The sequence below is a fragment of the Saccostrea cucullata genome, unplaced genomic scaffold (genome assembly GCF_032062105.1).
Source record: "Saccostrea cucullata isolate Sc308-1 unplaced genomic scaffold, CSIRO_AGI_Scuc_v1 ctg14776, whole genome shotgun sequence".
Lineage (NCBI taxonomy): Eukaryota > Metazoa > Mollusca > Bivalvia > Ostreida > Ostreidae > Saccostrea > Saccostrea cuccullata.
Genome location: NW_026928803.1, coordinates 6779 through 25201, shown reverse-complemented (window position 1 = coordinate 25201; position 18423 = coordinate 6779). Strand labels below are relative to the sequence as shown.

General features: G+C 31.5%; 1 protein-coding gene and 1 long non-coding RNA gene across 3 annotated transcripts; one reads left to right on the top strand and one right to left on the bottom strand.

Moving 5' to 3' along the window:
• Positions 1-1190: 1190 nt before the first annotated feature.
• LOC134278758 (low affinity immunoglobulin epsilon Fc receptor-like) lies at positions 1191-2396 on the top strand. The gene is made up of 3 exons (XM_062761047.1): positions 1191-1266; positions 1627-1717; positions 1968-2396. The coding sequence occupies exons 1-3, from the start codon at positions 1246-1248 to the stop codon at positions 2207-2209; spliced, it is 354 nt and encodes a 117-aa protein (XP_062617031.1). The 5' UTR covers positions 1191-1245; the 3' UTR covers positions 2210-2396.
• A 5773-nt stretch (positions 2397-8169) lies between these two features.
• On the bottom strand, positions 8170-12752 carry LOC134278756 (uncharacterized). Of its 2 annotated transcripts, none has more exons than XR_009994515.1 (3): positions 12712-12752; positions 10003-10083; positions 8170-8732 (listed from the first exon to the last, which is right to left on the bottom strand). It is a non-coding gene; the product is annotated as an uncharacterized LOC134278756 (long non-coding RNA). The 2 variants fall into 2 exon arrangements; XR_009994514.1 differs by lacking the exon at positions 12712-12752 and adding an exon at positions 12480-12508.
• Between the last annotated feature and the right edge of the window lie 5671 nt (positions 12753-18423).

Below are 18423 nucleotides of genomic sequence, written 5' to 3'. Positions count from 1 at the left end.
TATTAGGAAATTGTCTTCCTAATAATTCAATCAATGATTGGATAGACCGTTTTAGTGAAGGAAGGCAGATGAAAATTTCATGTTGCCCGCTGCGAAAAGCGTATTGATGAATATTTCAACAATAATATAACTATCAAATACCTAAGAAATTTCCTTAAACATGATGCACCGATTAAATAAAAAAATAAAAGATATGTTTCATTTAACATGAGAATAAATGATATTGCATTGGCGTCGGAAGCAAATTGAAAGTGTTAGAAAAAAAATTCAGACCTACAAAAAAAAAATAGAGGAAAATTTGTCCATTTCCTATTTCGTGTTGAGGGGGGCAAACGCTTATATTTACCCTTGACCATTTTCAGCTTCTTCTCTGCAACCACTCAACCAATGTCAACCAATTTTGACATAAAGTAGCTATGAGTTAAGGGGAAAAAAATTGTGAATTTCATGATCCCTACCCCCATCCCCAGGGGCCTGCAGGGTAGGGTCAAAATCCATTAAACTAATGCAACATTTAGCAAAATGCCCATGGATACATTCTCTACGTACTATTAAACAATGTTAAATGATGCAACCTGTCAATAGGAAACCAACAGTCTCGTTTAAAATCAAGACTTAACAAATTCTATGGTCGATACAATGACCTATAGCTTGTCAGCAAATACATTTTATCATTTAGTCGAGTATTGTCGGACATTATTCAACACATTGTAGCGCATTACTGGTATTTTCACACTAAATCATCTATGAATTTTTTGTTTTTCCCTTTCTGACAAGCACACGGCGGGTGTAACCGGCCTATAAGGGATGTTTACTCCTCTAGGACACCCGATCTCACCTCTGATATTTTGAGATCGGTGTTTGTTCCGCTCCTTATCTGTATTGTTTCAATGGGACTTTTAGCCTGATTGGTGTCAGTTATATTTCATTTCAAACTCTTTTTCCTATATTTTATGCTGCCAAATTTTAGCAGTGAACAACTTGAACTACTGAATACTTTTAGCAGGGAACAACTGGAGTTCTGAAGAATAAAATGAAATGAATCCTATTGGGATTTTTTTATAGTAATTTTACAGTATTCAATAATAGTAAAAAAGTAATTTAATCGAGTAGTTTGCGATAAACCAGTAAAATGTAAAGAGGAATACACAGATACAGTAATAAATTCATCTCCTTTATTCTCTAGCTTGCAAAAGCGGATGGGTACCGTTTGATGGGCATTGCTACTTATATTCCAAGACAAAGATGGACTGGGATGTTGCCAAGGTAAACAAACTTTGATTCTTGCAATTTCTGTATTATAAACCAAATTGTGAACTGGATTAAGCAGAAGCCAACGATATTAAGCTATCCACCTGACCATACTAACTCTTAGAAACCCATCTTCCTATACATGAGTACAAAAATATATAATATATATACCCTCTGAGGGTCACATGATCAGCAATAGTTTCTAGATCACTTATTCCTATAGTTGCTGTTTAACTTATACTGTAAACAGATAAACACCAACACATTATACACCTGAATAAGAGAAGTAAGATCTGGCTAAGAAAGATATCAAATTTGTTCAACTAATGAAATGTGATATTTCACAAACACATCTTATTTTTTCTTGTGTTTCAGGGTGAATGTAACAGGAACAATGCTAAACTGGTTGAAATCGAAACAGAGTCTGAAAACTCTTGGATAATGGAAACATTTTTGCCCACGGAAGGTAAAACATGTATTCATTGTATAGAAAAAGATTGGTAAATGTTATATTCAGATGTCAAAATTTCAATAAAAATTTCATTAGAATCCATAAAGGTCCATAAAACAATACCAAATGGGAGCAGAGCAAACACGGACCTCCAAAACATCCAAGGTGGGATCAGGTGGTATGGAGGAGTGAGAATCCCCCGCCGACTAAACATAAAATTAACATATTATTGAAATATTGTTGAGTTATTGAATCTATTCTGTAGCGGATTGTCCTTCCTTTTGGGGGTGCTCTGTGTGGATCGGGGCAACAGACCGGGATATGGAGGGGAGGTTTGTTTGGGACAGTGACCAACGCCCCGTCAATTTTACACGATGGAGTCCTGGAAACCCAAACAATGAGGGGCCATCTGGTGAACAGCACTGTGTAGATCTCATGATTTCTGGAGAATGGGACGACGGGGAATGCGAGGCACTCATGGGTTTCGTTTGTGAAATGGATTACTGAAAATCAATGTAGAGACTCATATCCTTTTAAATAAAGACAGAAGGACTTCAAAATGAATTAATTTATTAATCAGTTTTATTAATGTCAACGAATGTAGTTAAATGATTGTGTGATCATTACAAAAAAAAATGTGAAATTTATTGAACAAGGTATTCCTCCCAGAATTTTGGTAAATCAGTTGTGTACAACAGGATAGAATAATCTAACAAGCTTTTTTCCTTTTACTTTTAACTAAAATATTAACAGTAGTGAAGGAGAAGCTTCAGGAGTACTGTGCAACAATGTATATGAGAAGTGGTGTAAATCAAATGTGGATTGCGAAAAATTCCAAGGAACCTTTGGAAAGAAAGAGGGCGTATAAGGCGTGGACAATATCCCGCTCTGAGACAAAATGTTTCTCAATTTTCAAAATTCACAGAAAAGTTTTATTTTTCTAAAATCATGTTCTCAGTAATGTCATCTTCAAAACATTTTATCGTTTTATTTTAATGAACGATATATTTTTTGATAATCTTTAATTATATATCAAAGTTGACAATTAAGCATATTTAGTGGAAAATGGGTTTATTAGAGCTATAAAAAAGAATTTTGAACATGAATGGGTCAAGTCTCCATTCTTCGTTAACGCTTAAATGATGGAAACGTATATGTAAAATCTATTTCATCTGTCCAAAAAATGGAATCTGATATACGAAAATCGAAAATTTCTGAAAAAATGTACGCTTCAACAAATCCGTTAATTTAAATCACACTGACCGACGTTGATACTGCATATACTTCGTAGCGTAGTGGTTAAAGCGGTTTGTCTTGGACCAAACCTTGCGCTATATTATCTTACAACATAAGTGAAAAATAAATTATTAATAAAATATTAAAATAATGAAATACAGAATTAAATGTGTAAAAGATTATATAAACAATATTATTTTGAAAAATATAACTTTTAGAATTGAGAAATGTCTCTTCTCAGAGCGGGGGATTGTCCTCGCCTTGTACGCCTTCATTGTTTGATGTAAAAAAAATACCCAAAACGACAACATAAAAACTTTTGACTTTTCAACTTTATATATACACCATTATCCATGATAAATTATAGTCCAGGATCTTTGATATCATTGACAGCTGCCTTTTCAATGAAAATGGAATGAAGGATATGGAGATAACGAACAGTATTCAATGTCAAAGTCCATGAAACAATACAAAATAGGAGCAGAGCAAACATGGACCTCCGAAACATCAGAGATGGGATCAGGTGCCATGGAGGAGTGAGCATCCCCTGCTGACCGGTCACACCCGCTGTGTGCTCCTTGTCATGATAGGGAAATAACGGAAAACTCCGTCGTCAATTCAGTGTATAAATAATGGACTAACAATAAGTATGAAAACAAGTTTTACAGGGGACCTCGGTTTTTAAGGTCTTATGCCGAACTTGTAAATTTACTTACCTTGTCATAAAATTTTTTTGTTGAAAAAAAAAAAAAAAAAAAAAAAACAAAAAAAAAAACATTCTGATTGTACACACAAGTGCTCTGAAGTAAAAAGTCGCTTCATTTTCTGATTGACTATAACTATATGTGGTTTTTGAAACCATCAAACAGTCGATTGGAATTCCAAAACGAATTCGTATTCATATGAAGAAGAAATTGTCCAAAAGCTTGTACAGTCATCATGAAGAGATGAAAACACTTGCTGCTGCCCTCATCTCGACATATAGATATATCGACGACGAATAATCAAAAAACAATGATTATTTTCATTCGTATATCAATACGATATATTCCGGTGAACTACAAATAAAAGATAGCACAGAGTCTGACACATCTGTTTCATATTTGGATAATTTACTTGAAAAAGAAGATAATAATTGTAATCTAACAACCAAGTTTTACGATAAACGTGATGGCTAACTTTTTCAATCGTCAACTTCCCTTACTCATGCCTTCATCACCTGCATACTGGGTAAATTGTTTTGGTTAATTTTGTAAACAACTATCGTAGTATCGTGTCGTGTTTTTGTACGATGTATATTGTTGGGGAAATTGACTCGCTAGCCGTGTAGAGGACCCTTAATGACGTAATGTCCAGTCCAAATAGGTTTGGGACGATTACTCTGAAATTAGACACAGGGAAGCGCTAAGTAAAATATACTGCTTTATTCAGGTCTCCGATAAGAATGAACAATATATATAGTCACCAGGTACAATAAAAATCATATTTCTATCTGCATAACGCATTACAAAGGTTGGTGCCCTAACTTACTTAACTCTGGTGACTAATAGAGTGATCAAACAATATGAAAATACTCACTCTATATAAAAAAAATCGAAACAAAGTCATTTAACTAAATAAGTAGTGAAGGTAAACATTGGCTAAGGAAATTCGAACTGACAAAATGTAAACAAGTTTAAGTTAACATTATCAATATAAATAACTTTAACCCAAAATAAAAAGAATTATAAAAACCATTATTTTATCTAAAACATCCCTGCTACTTGATCAATCAAGGAAATACTTCTTAAGAACTTACAATATAAACTTTACCCGCTGCATGGTTTGTTTGTTCAACATTGTGAAAAGTGAAAACCAGTTTGATAAACAGTAAAACCCAAAACCTAAACTGAACATATTATTTCCGAACTTTGCTGGTTTGACCCAAAATAATTGAAACAAATAATATTAAGCTGGATTGCATGCATAATGATGAATATTGACTGAGAACTAGTTTTATAAAAGAAAAAAGTTTAAACAATAAAAACCTTAAAACTGAATAACTGGTTTTTTGTGTAATTAATTATTTAAAACAGAATTTTACTTTGAATGAAAGCTCAAATTTCTTGAAAACAAAATCAAATACTTTAACTAACTTTACGAAACATAATAATAAATTGTAAATACTTTTAAAAGAAAAGAAAAAAAATACATAAACTATTTTACCTGAAATTAGACACAGGGAAGCGCTAAGTAAAATATACTAACAGTGCGACATTTAACTCCGGACACGACATTTGTCCGGACTTTCGCCAACCACTTTTCCAAAGATATGTGGAAACCATTTATATCATCTGATGGGATTTTTTAAAACTTAACACATGAACCAAACTTTACACCTGATTATCTTCTAGGTAAAAAGATATTACACCTGAAATCAAGAAATCCCATGGGATAATGGTGGGAGTTTTTCTCCTAACCAATATCCCACCATTATTCTGTGGGAGAAAAAGGTATTCTGTGGGATTTTTTCTCCCATAGAAGTTTGAAAATCCCATAAATGCTTTATAATGGGACAAAATCTCCCATATATTTGTATACAGAAAATAATCTCCCATCTCTTTATAAATGTGGGATTTATCCCATATTTATTTCAAAACAGAAAAAAATTCTCCCATGGGATTAAGAAACAACAGTTTTAAACCAAATAAAGAAAATATTGAACAGTTTAACTACCATTAATTATTTATTTTCATTTAAGTTTCTGTGTTTCCTACACCATTTTTTTATTTCTTAAAATTAACCAATTTGGAGGGCAGTGGGGTAATGTTTTATTTTTCAAATGATTAAATATTTTACATGAAATAGCACTAAAAATCTATATAACTTTCAGTTTTTTTTTTAAACTAAAAAGACAATTTCCTTGTAAGTTGTATGTAGTTTACCTTCTTTTATTCCTTGTATGTAAATTTTGAATGAGAAAAAAATGCAATTAAGAAAGAACAAATCTTTTTTGTTTATTTTCCTCCTAATCATTAAGGTTAATTTATTGCGTAAGTGTCATTTGTCAAGCTTTACAACAAGATCAGATCCATATATGTTGTTAGATCTTTGCCTGTTTGCTAGCACTAAACTGATGGGTTTCCAATTAAAAAATCACATGAAATTGGGGCGAGTCATTCACTCTGAGATTCTCAAAGAGTTTTAAAACTTATTCAGATGAACAAACTGTAATAATTTACCTATTTTTTACTCTAAATTTTCTTTGTATGATCCTGATCATGCCTTGTTTTTGTTCCAATGACAGCTGGAAATTATTTTAGACATAACGAACCCGATCTGACAAATGAACAAGAAATAATGTTGAAAAAAAAAATCAACCGTCTTCATTATGCACATTTACTGGTAGTTTGCATTAAAAATATTTAACAATTTTACCTTTTCACTAATTTCAAAACATTTTACCTACACCTTAATTAGAAACATTTCCATAATTTTTGACAGTTCATTGAACCCGTTCAAAAATAAATATGATGAAAGGGCATGGATCCAAAAATTGCGGTGGTACTCTACTCAGTGTTTCTTATCATCCAGTAGAAGACAAGTTTTCCTTAGTTCTGTTACTTCTTTAATAAAAGCACTCTGCTGATCTTTTGCTTATTATTTTAACTATATGCAACATTGACATGGATTCAACTGATAAGTCACCTTAGGCCATTGCAAGTTTCTTCTTTGTTTAACATCTGTATGCACCTTGATTTTTGACACCCCAAACACATAAAATAAGAGATTCAGGCCACAGTTAGTTAAAGCTCACTATTAATACTAGCGCGGATGCAAATATAGCAGAATGATATTGGGTATTAAACTTTTACTTCAGCAATCTACATGTAATTTAAATAAAATGTTAGACCCGCACTCATACTCGCTAAACTGACTGTAGTGACTATGTGAGCAGATCTAACATCTAATTTTAACTAGATTGGTACTTCAGTGGCTTAAATTTATTCAGCTTCTTTCAGGAATTCAATTTTCTTGTCATAAATGCATATTGTCAATTATTATGCTTCCTGTCAGTTTGTCTCTGTGACATAACCCATATACCCTACTATTCTTGCATTATGTTCTTATGATTTAAATACATACTATGCCGAAATAGTGCTCGACTATGGGTGGCACTGCACATGTAGCTCTCCCATCTGTCAATATATATTATTTCAGAGAGCTACAGTTCTGCAGTACTTAACACTTCAGATGAAAAATTAACATTCAAAATAATTCTTTTAAAATAGTTTCTTGCAATCCCCCCCCCCTTCAGTCAAATACTATTCTCTAAAACTATCTGTGCATTATACCTAAAGCATGGAAAGTTCAAAATTAAAGAAAAAGATTATGATGCACGTTGCACAAGGTGACATATTATAATAGGGATGCATAATAATAACATTAGTGTAGTATTTTGCATGTATTATATGCCTACATGTATTATAGTAGTCAGGATTTGACACATAGTGCACTCGCACCATGTGTCAAACCCTGACTACATTTTTCTTTTTAATGAAATATAGTTAATTAACAAGGCTTTCTTTTCATTCAATTCATGGAATCCGGGGGGAGAATGAAACATTAAAGTCTTATTTGGTCATTAGACTTGTTACTGGAGTATCTATTTTTTTTTTATTAACACATACTTTAACATCTAAAATAATCTTTGTTGTAATATTTGAGTTTATAGTATATGATATCATCATAATTGTTTTAAATGGGTAAGGGTGTTTTCAAACATTCATAAATAAATCAATATAGATTACAGAGAAAGTTATTATTACTTCTATTAATTCAAAATTTTCTCAAAACCCCAACACAGGTAAAGTTTGACATCTGGGTATTTCACTGTGTATTAAACCACTTCCTGTGTATAGGAATTAGGAGACAGATGGCCACAGGTAGACTGGTAGCTCCCAAGGCATTCACACCTGTACAAAATAAGCCCCTCCCTCACCTGGAATTTACCACCCGGTAAAAAACCTCTGCCTTTAGGCATAGTGCATGCAAAATAAAACACTTTTAAATAAATATGCACACTTCATGAATTCCCTAGTTCATTTAATAAATGTACACATCCCTTAATTTTACATTTAAGGAAATATGCAAGGTATCTTACCTACTGATAATTTTTCAAGAAATTCTATATTTAAACTTATAATACATGTACCATATTACATATTTTTAGACAAAAAATCAGCATGCATTTCCAGGGATTTTGAAAAGATATTAAAGTTTGAAAAAATTTGCATTATTCAAAGAAAAAATGTACAAAAATTACAAAACATAAATTCCAGATTTTTTTTTTCATCAAAACTGTTTTAGAGGAGATTTACAAATCCATATATAGACAATAAAAATATTGCACACAGGTCCTTCCTTTAGTGGAACTATTGAACTCCAGGGAAGAACCCAATAAAGTGCAAACTACATTGCGCATGACCTTAAATGCCTGTTTATCAATTATGTAAGAGAAAAATAAATTAAAGAACTTGTTCTAATTAAAATAATGAAAAAAATCCTTATTTAAGCCTTTAAGTTTAATTTTTAATTAAGAAATTTGACAGATGAATAAAAAGAGTATTCAGTAATATACAATATAATACTTATTAAATTAATTCTCTAACTTAGTTCCATTTAGATATTCAATATTCAGGTCAACACTCTTTACATGAATGAATTATCAACAGTTTTGTCCTTAAAGTTTTCAATGGATCCACAGATCATGAGATGATGTCTCCTTTTATGTGTATGTATATATCTGTGTATACTGAAAAAAAGAAAGTTGCTGTGTGATGAAAAGGATAATAAAGAAGTCTCTGGTGAGACTGTAGCTCTACTGGTCTGTATGCATAACAAAGAAAAGGAAGCACTTGGATTTGAAATTTTGCGACAGCATTAAACAGAATTATGTATCTAAGTGTAGTCTACTTGGTGCCACATTACATTGAAATCATACCAAAATTGTAGGTGGAGTAGCGTTTTAAAGGAATTTTTATACAGAAATTTCTATTTTTAGTAACCATGGCAGCACTGTTCATTGAAATTTAAAGAAAAAACCAATGCACTATGTACCTTAGTGCAGTCTACTTGTGTGCCAAGTTATATTGAAATCAGAATAAAACAGAGGAGTAGTGTTTTGAAAAATTACAGACAGATGGACAGCTAGACAACGGACAGACAACGGATGGACAGCTAGACGGACGGACAAAGGGACACCTTCCTATCGCATAAGCTCTTCTGGTCTCTGACCAGTAGAGCTAAAACAAGAGGCCCATGGGCCACATCGCTCACCTGAGAAGCTTTGACTGGGTCATGCAATTCTTAACCATGGATCTTAATTTGGACAATTTAAATTCCCTATTGTAGCCCCGCCCAACTCCCAGGGGTCATGATTTTGAATAATTTAGAATCTACACTACCCCAGGATGCTTCCACATAAGTTTCAGCTCTTCTGGCCCAGTGGTTCTCTTGAAGAAGATTTTTCCTATATATTTCTATGTAAAACTTTGATTCCCTATTGTGGCCCCGCCCAGCCCCTAGGGGTCATAATTTGAAAAATTTAGAATCTACACTACCCCAGGATGCTTCCACATATGTGTCAGGTTTTTTGGCCCAGTGGTTCTTGAGAAGATTTTTTAATGACCCCACCCTATTTTTGTCTTTCTTTAATAATTATCTCCCCTTGTGAGAGGACCTGGCCCTTCATTTTAACAATTTAAATTCCCCTTCACCCAAGGATGCTTTGTACCAAGTTTGGTTAAAATTGGCCCATTGGTTCTTAAGAAGAAGTCGAAAATGTGAAAAGTTGACACACAGACAAAATGTGATCAGAAAAGCTCACTTGATCCTTCCGCTCAGGTGAGCTAAAAATTATCAAATTTGTTTTTTTTCAATATTAAAGAAATAAAACTGCAGAATTCAATTGTAAATGGTTGGTTGCGTATTACCGTAATTATTCAAAGTAGTTTTTGTTGTATGGTTTGAAAAATTTTATTACATTGTATTCCTTAATTCTTTCTATTCTCACAAAGAATTACCTTTGCATTTCTTGTATTTACAAGGGGGACAAATCTTCAAGGTACATGTACACTATATGTCAGTATATATATCTTCATTTTCTGTTAAAGGAAAAAATAGAATAAATCATACAATATCAATTACATGTATTATAACAAAGCATGGATTAAATTTTCACCAAATTTAGAAAATGAATTGATCATGTTGAGTATCAAACTATCAATCACTCAAATTTCTCAATCCAGCCAAAATGACTGACACTAAAATTCACCCTAAGAGGACGAAGTACAAAATATTAATTATTTTCATCTCTAAATATACCATAAATGAAACTTTGTGCATGTTCTGCATACAGTTACCAGTATCTGTACTATAGTAGTTTTATGCCCTTGAGAATTTTTCATGATGTCAGATGATGCCATATTTCCATGTCTGTTTTTATACGCCTGTTTGAAGACGGGACGTATTATGTTATGCATGTATTATAGGCTTCATGTTCGTCCGTCCATCTGTCCATTCGTGTCCGGCTCATAAATTGAATACTATTAGGCCTAGGATTGTCAACTAATACTTCTTGGGTAGACGGTGTGACACACACAAAAAGTAGGTTGCTCTGATCTTCAATAAAAATGCTATGGCCAAATATGAAAAATCCTGTCTACCCTATTTCAAGGTCACTGTGACCTCATAGTTGCTTGTATTAATTAAGAGTTCTTGATGGCTATATTCCAGATAAAGATCTTTCAATTGATTTAATGTAATTAAAAGAAATTAATGTTTTAGTGTATGATTAAAACTAAATTAGTATTGTATAATATAATTAAAGCTAATTATACATGTGTTCATTGAAAAAAAAATTTACATTTCAATTTTTATATATTTGCAACAAATTGCAGTCATGTCTCACTTAGAATTTTATAGTCTAAAGAATGATTTATTTTTTATTTTTTTATTAGACTGTAGCATTTCCTTTATTTCACAAAATATTCAATAAACAATTCAAAGCTGCAGATAGATATTTGTTAAGCTCTAACACAGCCAGTTTAGAATTATATGATGTATTATTTAGTTATAATTAATCCCTACACTGTAAGTCTCTTAGAGATGTATACATGTACAATATTTTCAACATGATAAGAAATGGAAATTAGATCATTGAAATCTGTTAATCAATAAGGTTACCTGATTTTCTTTCACTCTAACCAATTTATGATTATTGAACAATATTTGACGGACATATCATGCTGTGGCGGGGCATTTTATTTTTCTCTGTGGTAACTCTTTGAAAGTTAAGAGAGTTGATTTCTTAATAATTCTACGGGAATGTAAATTAGGCAGGTCGATAGGTTAGGAGCTAAGAAGGCCTAATATTCATGAAAATCTCATGTGCACCCATCTCTGTGTCTGACGCTTAGGAGGCCACATATACATGTAATTCTTGTGCGGCTACCTTTGTGTTTGAAGTCAGTGGGCAATGACTATTGAAATTGGGAGTCCTTGTGTAATTTAAATCTATGCTACATTAACAAAGCAGGTTATACTGCAACATTCATGAAAAAGTGAACTTTATTTCTTAAATATCAAATTCCCTATCAATTCTAATAAAAAATCATATTATTAGTAATAAAGCTGGAATGTTTTTTATTTCAGTTTAAAGCAATAAAAAATATTTTTACAAATAAATATGTAAAATAAAAAAGTCTTAGCATTTGTGTCTTTTATTATTTACTTACACATAAGGATCAACATGCACACAGATGTATAATTTTCCCCTCAAAAGTACATGAAGATAACTTAATAATGATATTCCTTCCTATGTATTCATGGTATAAAAATAAGTTTAGCAGTTTAAAGATTGATTTTCACTCAAAGTTTTAAGACTGTTTTTCAGAGATTAATAAAAAAAACATTTTAATAATTGATTATATCAATAATCATGTGGGTACATGTCTTATGTAAACTTCAGAGGATCAACAAATTTTCTAACAGAGATTAAGTAATTTGATATTTGGATACAATATAGTTTTTGGGGTGATTAGTTATGTCCATCATGACATGTAATATATTTAATCATTAAACACTGATCCCCATATTATATCTCAAAAATTATCTTGACAGCAAAAAAAAAAAAAGAAGAAGAAGAAGAAAGAAAAAGAAATAATACTTGCAACACACGCAATGTGTGTTAATCCCTATAGTACACTACAGTAGTGGGATACTTTTAACCATGTCTGAGAGAAGATAAGAATTAATTTTCTAATCAGTAATGCTGATGACTGTAATCAACAATGATCAAGATACTTATAAACTGTAACTTGCAAATTACAGACAAAGTAAGACATGACAATATATTTCTATGTACAATCACCAGCTTGTGTACACATTCAAGTCATTGAGAATATTCGAACGAACGAGTACTACAACGTTAATTGTCATTGAGGAAATTCGAACAAAAGAATAATATTCGGATGTGTATAATTTTCTGACGATTATTTACTTTGTTAACTTGTATAATGTACTACTGAATATCCCCATCGACTAGACTGCTAGGTTTGCAAACACTTTACAGTGAAAGAAATTCATAACATATGAAGACACTGTAAGTCTGTTTATAAAATCAGAGGAAACGGGATGATCTTATACTAGATCTTTAGACTAAAAAAAAATCTATGATCCATGCAGTAACATGTGAAATAAATAACAAACTCAATAATTCTAAATCTACTTACAAAAATAGAGCAGGTCTTGTCAACATCATGTGGAAATTTCCTCATACATGTAATCTCTTGTCGCCATTTTTTTGATTGGCATTGGGTAATTCTAGGGATTTAAATAAAAATGCATCCTTCTGCACAGAATTTTTAAGAAGTGAATTCATAGATAGAATATTGCTGCTTTTTTTACTTATTGGTTTATCTTTTTTTAATTTAAACAATGCACAGTTCACGAGCAAAAAAAAAAAAGAAATGAAATAAATTATCAGGCCTATTTTTTCTGATTTTTGTTGTTGTAAATACTACCATAGATAATACCCATGGTAGTATTTACAACAACAAAAATAAATAATGGTAATTAAAATGTCCAATACCAAAAATATTAATATTTTAATATAAATGGGACATCGATCATGATCACTGAGAACATGATAAGAATGAGGAGGGTAGGGGGGGGGGGTAGTCTCTTTGTATCTCTAAAATAAAATGTTTCCCTTGAAACGTCAAGAAAACTTTATTTGCATGGTCAGCGTTTGAAAGTCCAGTCAGCAGTACATAGCCTCAATAAATCCCCGTCCTCTTTTTCTTCACGGCATTTTGATATATTGTTAACCTTCTACATGTATGATGTTCAAAATTGTATCATTCACCAAATATCCTTCATGTGATAATCAATAGCTAGCAACCTATAAAATTTTGTCTCCTCAAATCCCATTTTTGTGAAACGTAGAATGAAAAATTCAAAGCTATTATACGAGTATTCATTTTACTTTCATAAACATGACTCATGTTTATATTTTTAAGGGGGAAAATATATACAATTTATTTTATCGTTTGCTATCAATTATGAATGGTGTAAAAATGTTGGATTTAATTTTTAAATTGAAAATGAAAAAAAAAATTATGACTTCATCAATCCGGAGGTTTAGTAAAGCACGGAGTTTGTTTTTCATGAGATTCAGTTGTTAATTCGACTCTCTGAGTGTTAATATCCCCTGTGTATGTTTTGTTAGTTCCAAGCAAATTGTGACAGTTTTGCTACCTGTGGAAAACAAAAGACTCTTAATTGCTTCTAGGTATATACATACATGTATCATACCCTATCGAGATCTGGGGTGAAGATATTGGATTCTTGGAAGTTAGCAAGGGGGGGGGGGTAGGTTTAACAGCAGACTTAAGTTGCTTTATTAGTATTCAAACATTTACCACGTTTACTGCAAAATTAAGAAAAACAGGTTATACTACAGAAGTTGATAATTTTTTCTTTGAAATAAAACTCAGATGACAAAATCAAAAAAAAAAAAATCACATTTAGCTTAACTTAGGATCGACACCCCCGTCCAAAAATATAGTCCCGTCCAAAGCTAAAGCGTTTAGAAGTCAACAGTGTCAATATCTTGTGACGCGTTTATGAATATGTCCTATTATTGTTTTTAACGATAATATAAAAATGTATCATTTATAAAATTTCATAGCTTGAACTTTAGTTGAAAGAATATTATATGTCCGATCTGGGACACTAATCATAATACGACACTCTCTACAGAGTTATGTCCCTTTCTAGTACGTAAGTTATAGATTTAAAATACTTTTGGTCTTTATGTTTACCTGATTTATTTTTTCATTTAAACAATAATAGCCAATGTAACTTTTAATTTAAGAAACTTTGGACGAAAAAGAAATTTTTTGAAAGTTTTATAGAGAAAAATGACAATTTATAGATCATTGATTTAAATTATAGTAAATACTCAAAGAGGTCTCCTTAGAACTGTTGGTATATAAAAAAAATAATGTGTTCTTTACATTATATATTATCAGGAAACATGTTATAGAAATCACAATTTCACACTTAAATCGTTCAAATTGAAGAAATAAATGAAATTAAAAATAAAATAAGAAAACTGAACGTAAAAGATATATCAGATGTAAATTCTGTATGAAAAGTATACACATGTAGTTAACTTTCCTACCAATAATCTTGTATTCAAAGTGTACAAACAGTACATTTCAGATAGATACAGAACTTGTGAAATAAACTAAATAGGGATACTAGCACTGTACGAACAGTACATTCAGATAGATACAGAACTTCTGAAATACACTAGCACTATTGTTTAATATCAAGCATCTCAGGTTTTTTTTTTTTTTTTTTTTTTTTTTTATAAATATGTATTGAAATCTTCCGAGATAGTTCAAACTTAGCACTGCATATCAACACAAAATACAGAATAAGAGCAATAGCATGTACTTTCTAAATGTAAAATGATAAATTGTAAGAGGACTAAAATTTTCATAGGGAGAATCCATCATCATGTAAATTACTCTGTCAATCGGACTGGTGTATTCTCTTGAATGAGAATAACTTTTTTATTTCTCAATGAAATTTTGCCAGTTTGGTATTATTTTGTTTGCAATAGCATGTACTTTCTAAATGTAAAATGATAAATTGTAAGAGGACTAAAATTTTCATAGGGAGAATCCATCATCATGTAAATTACTCTGTCAATCGGACTGGTGTATTCTCTTGAATGAGAATAACTTTTTTATTTCTCAATGAAATTTTGCCAGTTTGGTATTATTTTGTTTGCAATAGCATGTACTTTCTAAATGTAAAATGATAAATTGTAAGAGGACTGAAATTTTCATAGGGAGAATCCATCATCATGTAAATTACTCTGTCAATCGTACTGGTGTATTCTCTTGAATGAGAATAACTTTTTTATTTCTCAATGAAATTTTGCCAATTTGGTATTATTTTGCTCGCAATGGCATGTACTTTTTAAATGTAAATTGAAAAATTGTAAGAGGACTGAAATTTTCATAGGGTGAATCCATCATCATGTAATACTCTGTCAATCGGACTGGTGTGTTCTCTTGAATGAGCACAACTTTTTTATTTCTCAATGAAATTTTGCCAGTTTGGTATTATTTTGCTTGCAATGGCATATGTACTTTTTAAGTGTAAATTGAAAAATTGTAAGAGGACTGAAATTTTCATAGGGTGAATCCATCATCATGTAATACTCTGTCAATCGGACTGGTGTGTTCTCTTGAATGAGCACAACTTTTTTATTTCTCAATGAAATTTTGCCAGTTTGGTATTATTTTGCTTGCAATAGCATGTACTTTCTAAATGTAAAATGATAAATTGTAAGAGGACTGAAATTTTCATAGGGAGAATCCATCATCATGTAAATTACTCTGTCAATCGTACTGGTGTATTCTCTTGAATGAGAATAACTTTTTTATTTCTCAATGAAATTTTGCCAATTTGGTATTATTTTGCTCGCAATGGCATGTACTTTTTAAATGTAAATTGAAAAATTGTAAGAGGACTGAAATTTTCATAGGGTGAATCCATCATCATGTAATACTCTGTCAATCGGATTGGTGTGTTCTCTTGAATGAGCACAACTTTTTTATTTCTCAATGAAATTTTGCCAGATTGGTATTATTTTGCTTGCAATAGCATGTACTTTCTAAATGTAAAATGATAAATTGTAAGAGGACTGAAATTTTCATAGGGAGAATCCTTCATCATGTCATATTACTCCGATAATTGTACTTAAGTCTGGTGTGTTCTCTTGAGTGAGCATAACTTTTTTATTTCTCAATGAAATTTTGCCAATTTGGTATCATTTTGCTTGCAATAGCATGTATTTTCTAAATGTAAAATAATAAATTGAAAGAGTACTGAAATTTTCATAGGGAGAAACCATCATAATGTTATTCTCTGTCAATCGGACTGGTGTGTTCTCTTGAATGAGCATAACTTTTTTATTTCTCAATGAAATTTTGCCAGTTTGGTATTATTTTGCTCGCAATGGCATGTACTTTTTAAATGAAAATTGATAAATTGTAAGAGGACTGAAATTTTCATAGGGAGAATCCTTCATCATGTTAAACTCTGTCAATCGGACAGGTGTGTTCTCTTGAATGAGCATAACTTTTTTATTTCTCAATGAAATTTTGCCAGTTTGGTATTATTTTGCTCGCAATGGCATGTTCTTTTTAAATGAAAATTGATAAATTGTAAGAGGACTGAAATTTTCATAGGGAGAATCCTTCATCATGTTAAACTCTGTCAGTCGGAGTGGTGTGTTCTCTTGAATGAGCATAATTTTTTTTATTTCTCTATGAAATTTTGCCAGTTTGGTATTATTTTGCTTGCAATAGCATGTACTTTCTAAATGTAAAATGATAAATTGTAAGAGGACTAAAATTTTCATAGGGAGAATCCATCATCATGTAATACTCTGTCAATCGGAGTGGTGTGTTCACTTGAATGAGCACAACTTTTTTATTTCTCAATGAAATTTTGCCAGATTGGTATTATTTTGCTCGCAATAGCATGTACTTTCTAAATGTAAAATGATAAATTGTAAGAGGACTGAAATTTTCATAGGGATAATCCATCATCATGCCAAATTTCTCTGTTAATCGTACTGCTGTGTTCTCTTGAATGGTCATAACTTTTTTATTTCTCAATGAAATTTTGCCAACTTGGTATTATTTTGCTTGCAATAGCATGTACTTTCTAAATGTAAAATGATAAATGGAAAGAGTTAGGACTGAAATTTTCAAAGGGAAAGAATTAAAGAGATAAAAACAATTTCCATTCTCCTGTAGGATAATATATTCTATAAAACATTATGATAGAGAACTTTTAATCCTATTTGTGACAATTATGGAACTTCTTGTCCCATTTCACAACTTATGGGATAAAAAATCCCATGTAAGGTTAAAAATGGGAATTTTGATTCTATAGGAGAAAAAATCCCACAGAACTCATTTTTCTCCCACAGAATAATGGTGGGATATTGGTTAGGAGAGAAAATCCCACCATAATCCCATGGGATTTCTTGATTTCAGGTGTAATATCTTTTAAACTGGAAGATATTCAGGTGTAAAGGTTAGCCCATGTTGTGCGATTAAAAAAATCCCAACGGATGACATAAATTTTTTCTATGTATCTTTGGAAAAGTGGTTGGCGAAAGTCCGGACAAATGTCGTGTCCGGAGTTAAATGTCGCACTGTTTACTGCTTTATTCAGGTCTCCGATAAGAATGACCGAAAAAGGGTACGCAATCTAAATCGGAGACCCGGGCTTCCCTGGTCATTTTCGGCCAATCAAAATTTAGTTTCTTTGTTCTCAAATAGTTTCGTTAATTGAAATCGCTATTAAGTGGATCACGTGACCGTGATCTCCGGACACTGACCATTATCAATTAATTGACTCTAACACAGGTAATCCCCTAACAAAGAAAAATCTACTGACACCTGAGTATATCTTGACTTTGACACTAGGTAAAAAAAGATGAAAGGAAACCCTAAAGGAAAATTGCAAACAACTTAACACCTATCTGTAAATTCACTTGAACCTCTGAATAACAAATTACATAATTGTACATTTTTGTGTCATTGTTACAAAACATATCTAACAGATGGAGTTTTTATAAGTAAATTGACCAGATTGAATTATTTGTCTTGAATAACACATTTTTTTTTTGGGCAAACTGAATTGGCATCAATTTATGTACGTAAATGTAAAAATTATTTTATATAAATCTTATATCCTTAACCTCAAATAAACCATAAAATACATGAAATACTGCTGTACTATATACAAAAAAATATTAATACAAAAATATTATTTAAACAAGAAAATCTACATGACTACTTCATTATTCTACACTATGTTAATTATCTAATGAAGACACACATACA

Coding starts and splice junctions, on each gene's coding strand:
- LOC134278758 (XM_062761047.1), top strand. CDS start 1,246: ATGGACTGGGATGTTGCCAAG. Junction 1,267..1,626: donor TGGACTGGGATGTTGCCAAG/GTAAACAAACTT, acceptor CTTGTGTTTCAG/GGTGAATGTAACAGGAACAA. Junction 1,718..1,967: donor AACATTTTTGCCCACGGAAG/GTAAAACATGTA, acceptor TCTATTCTGTAG/CGGATTGTCCTTCCTTTTGG.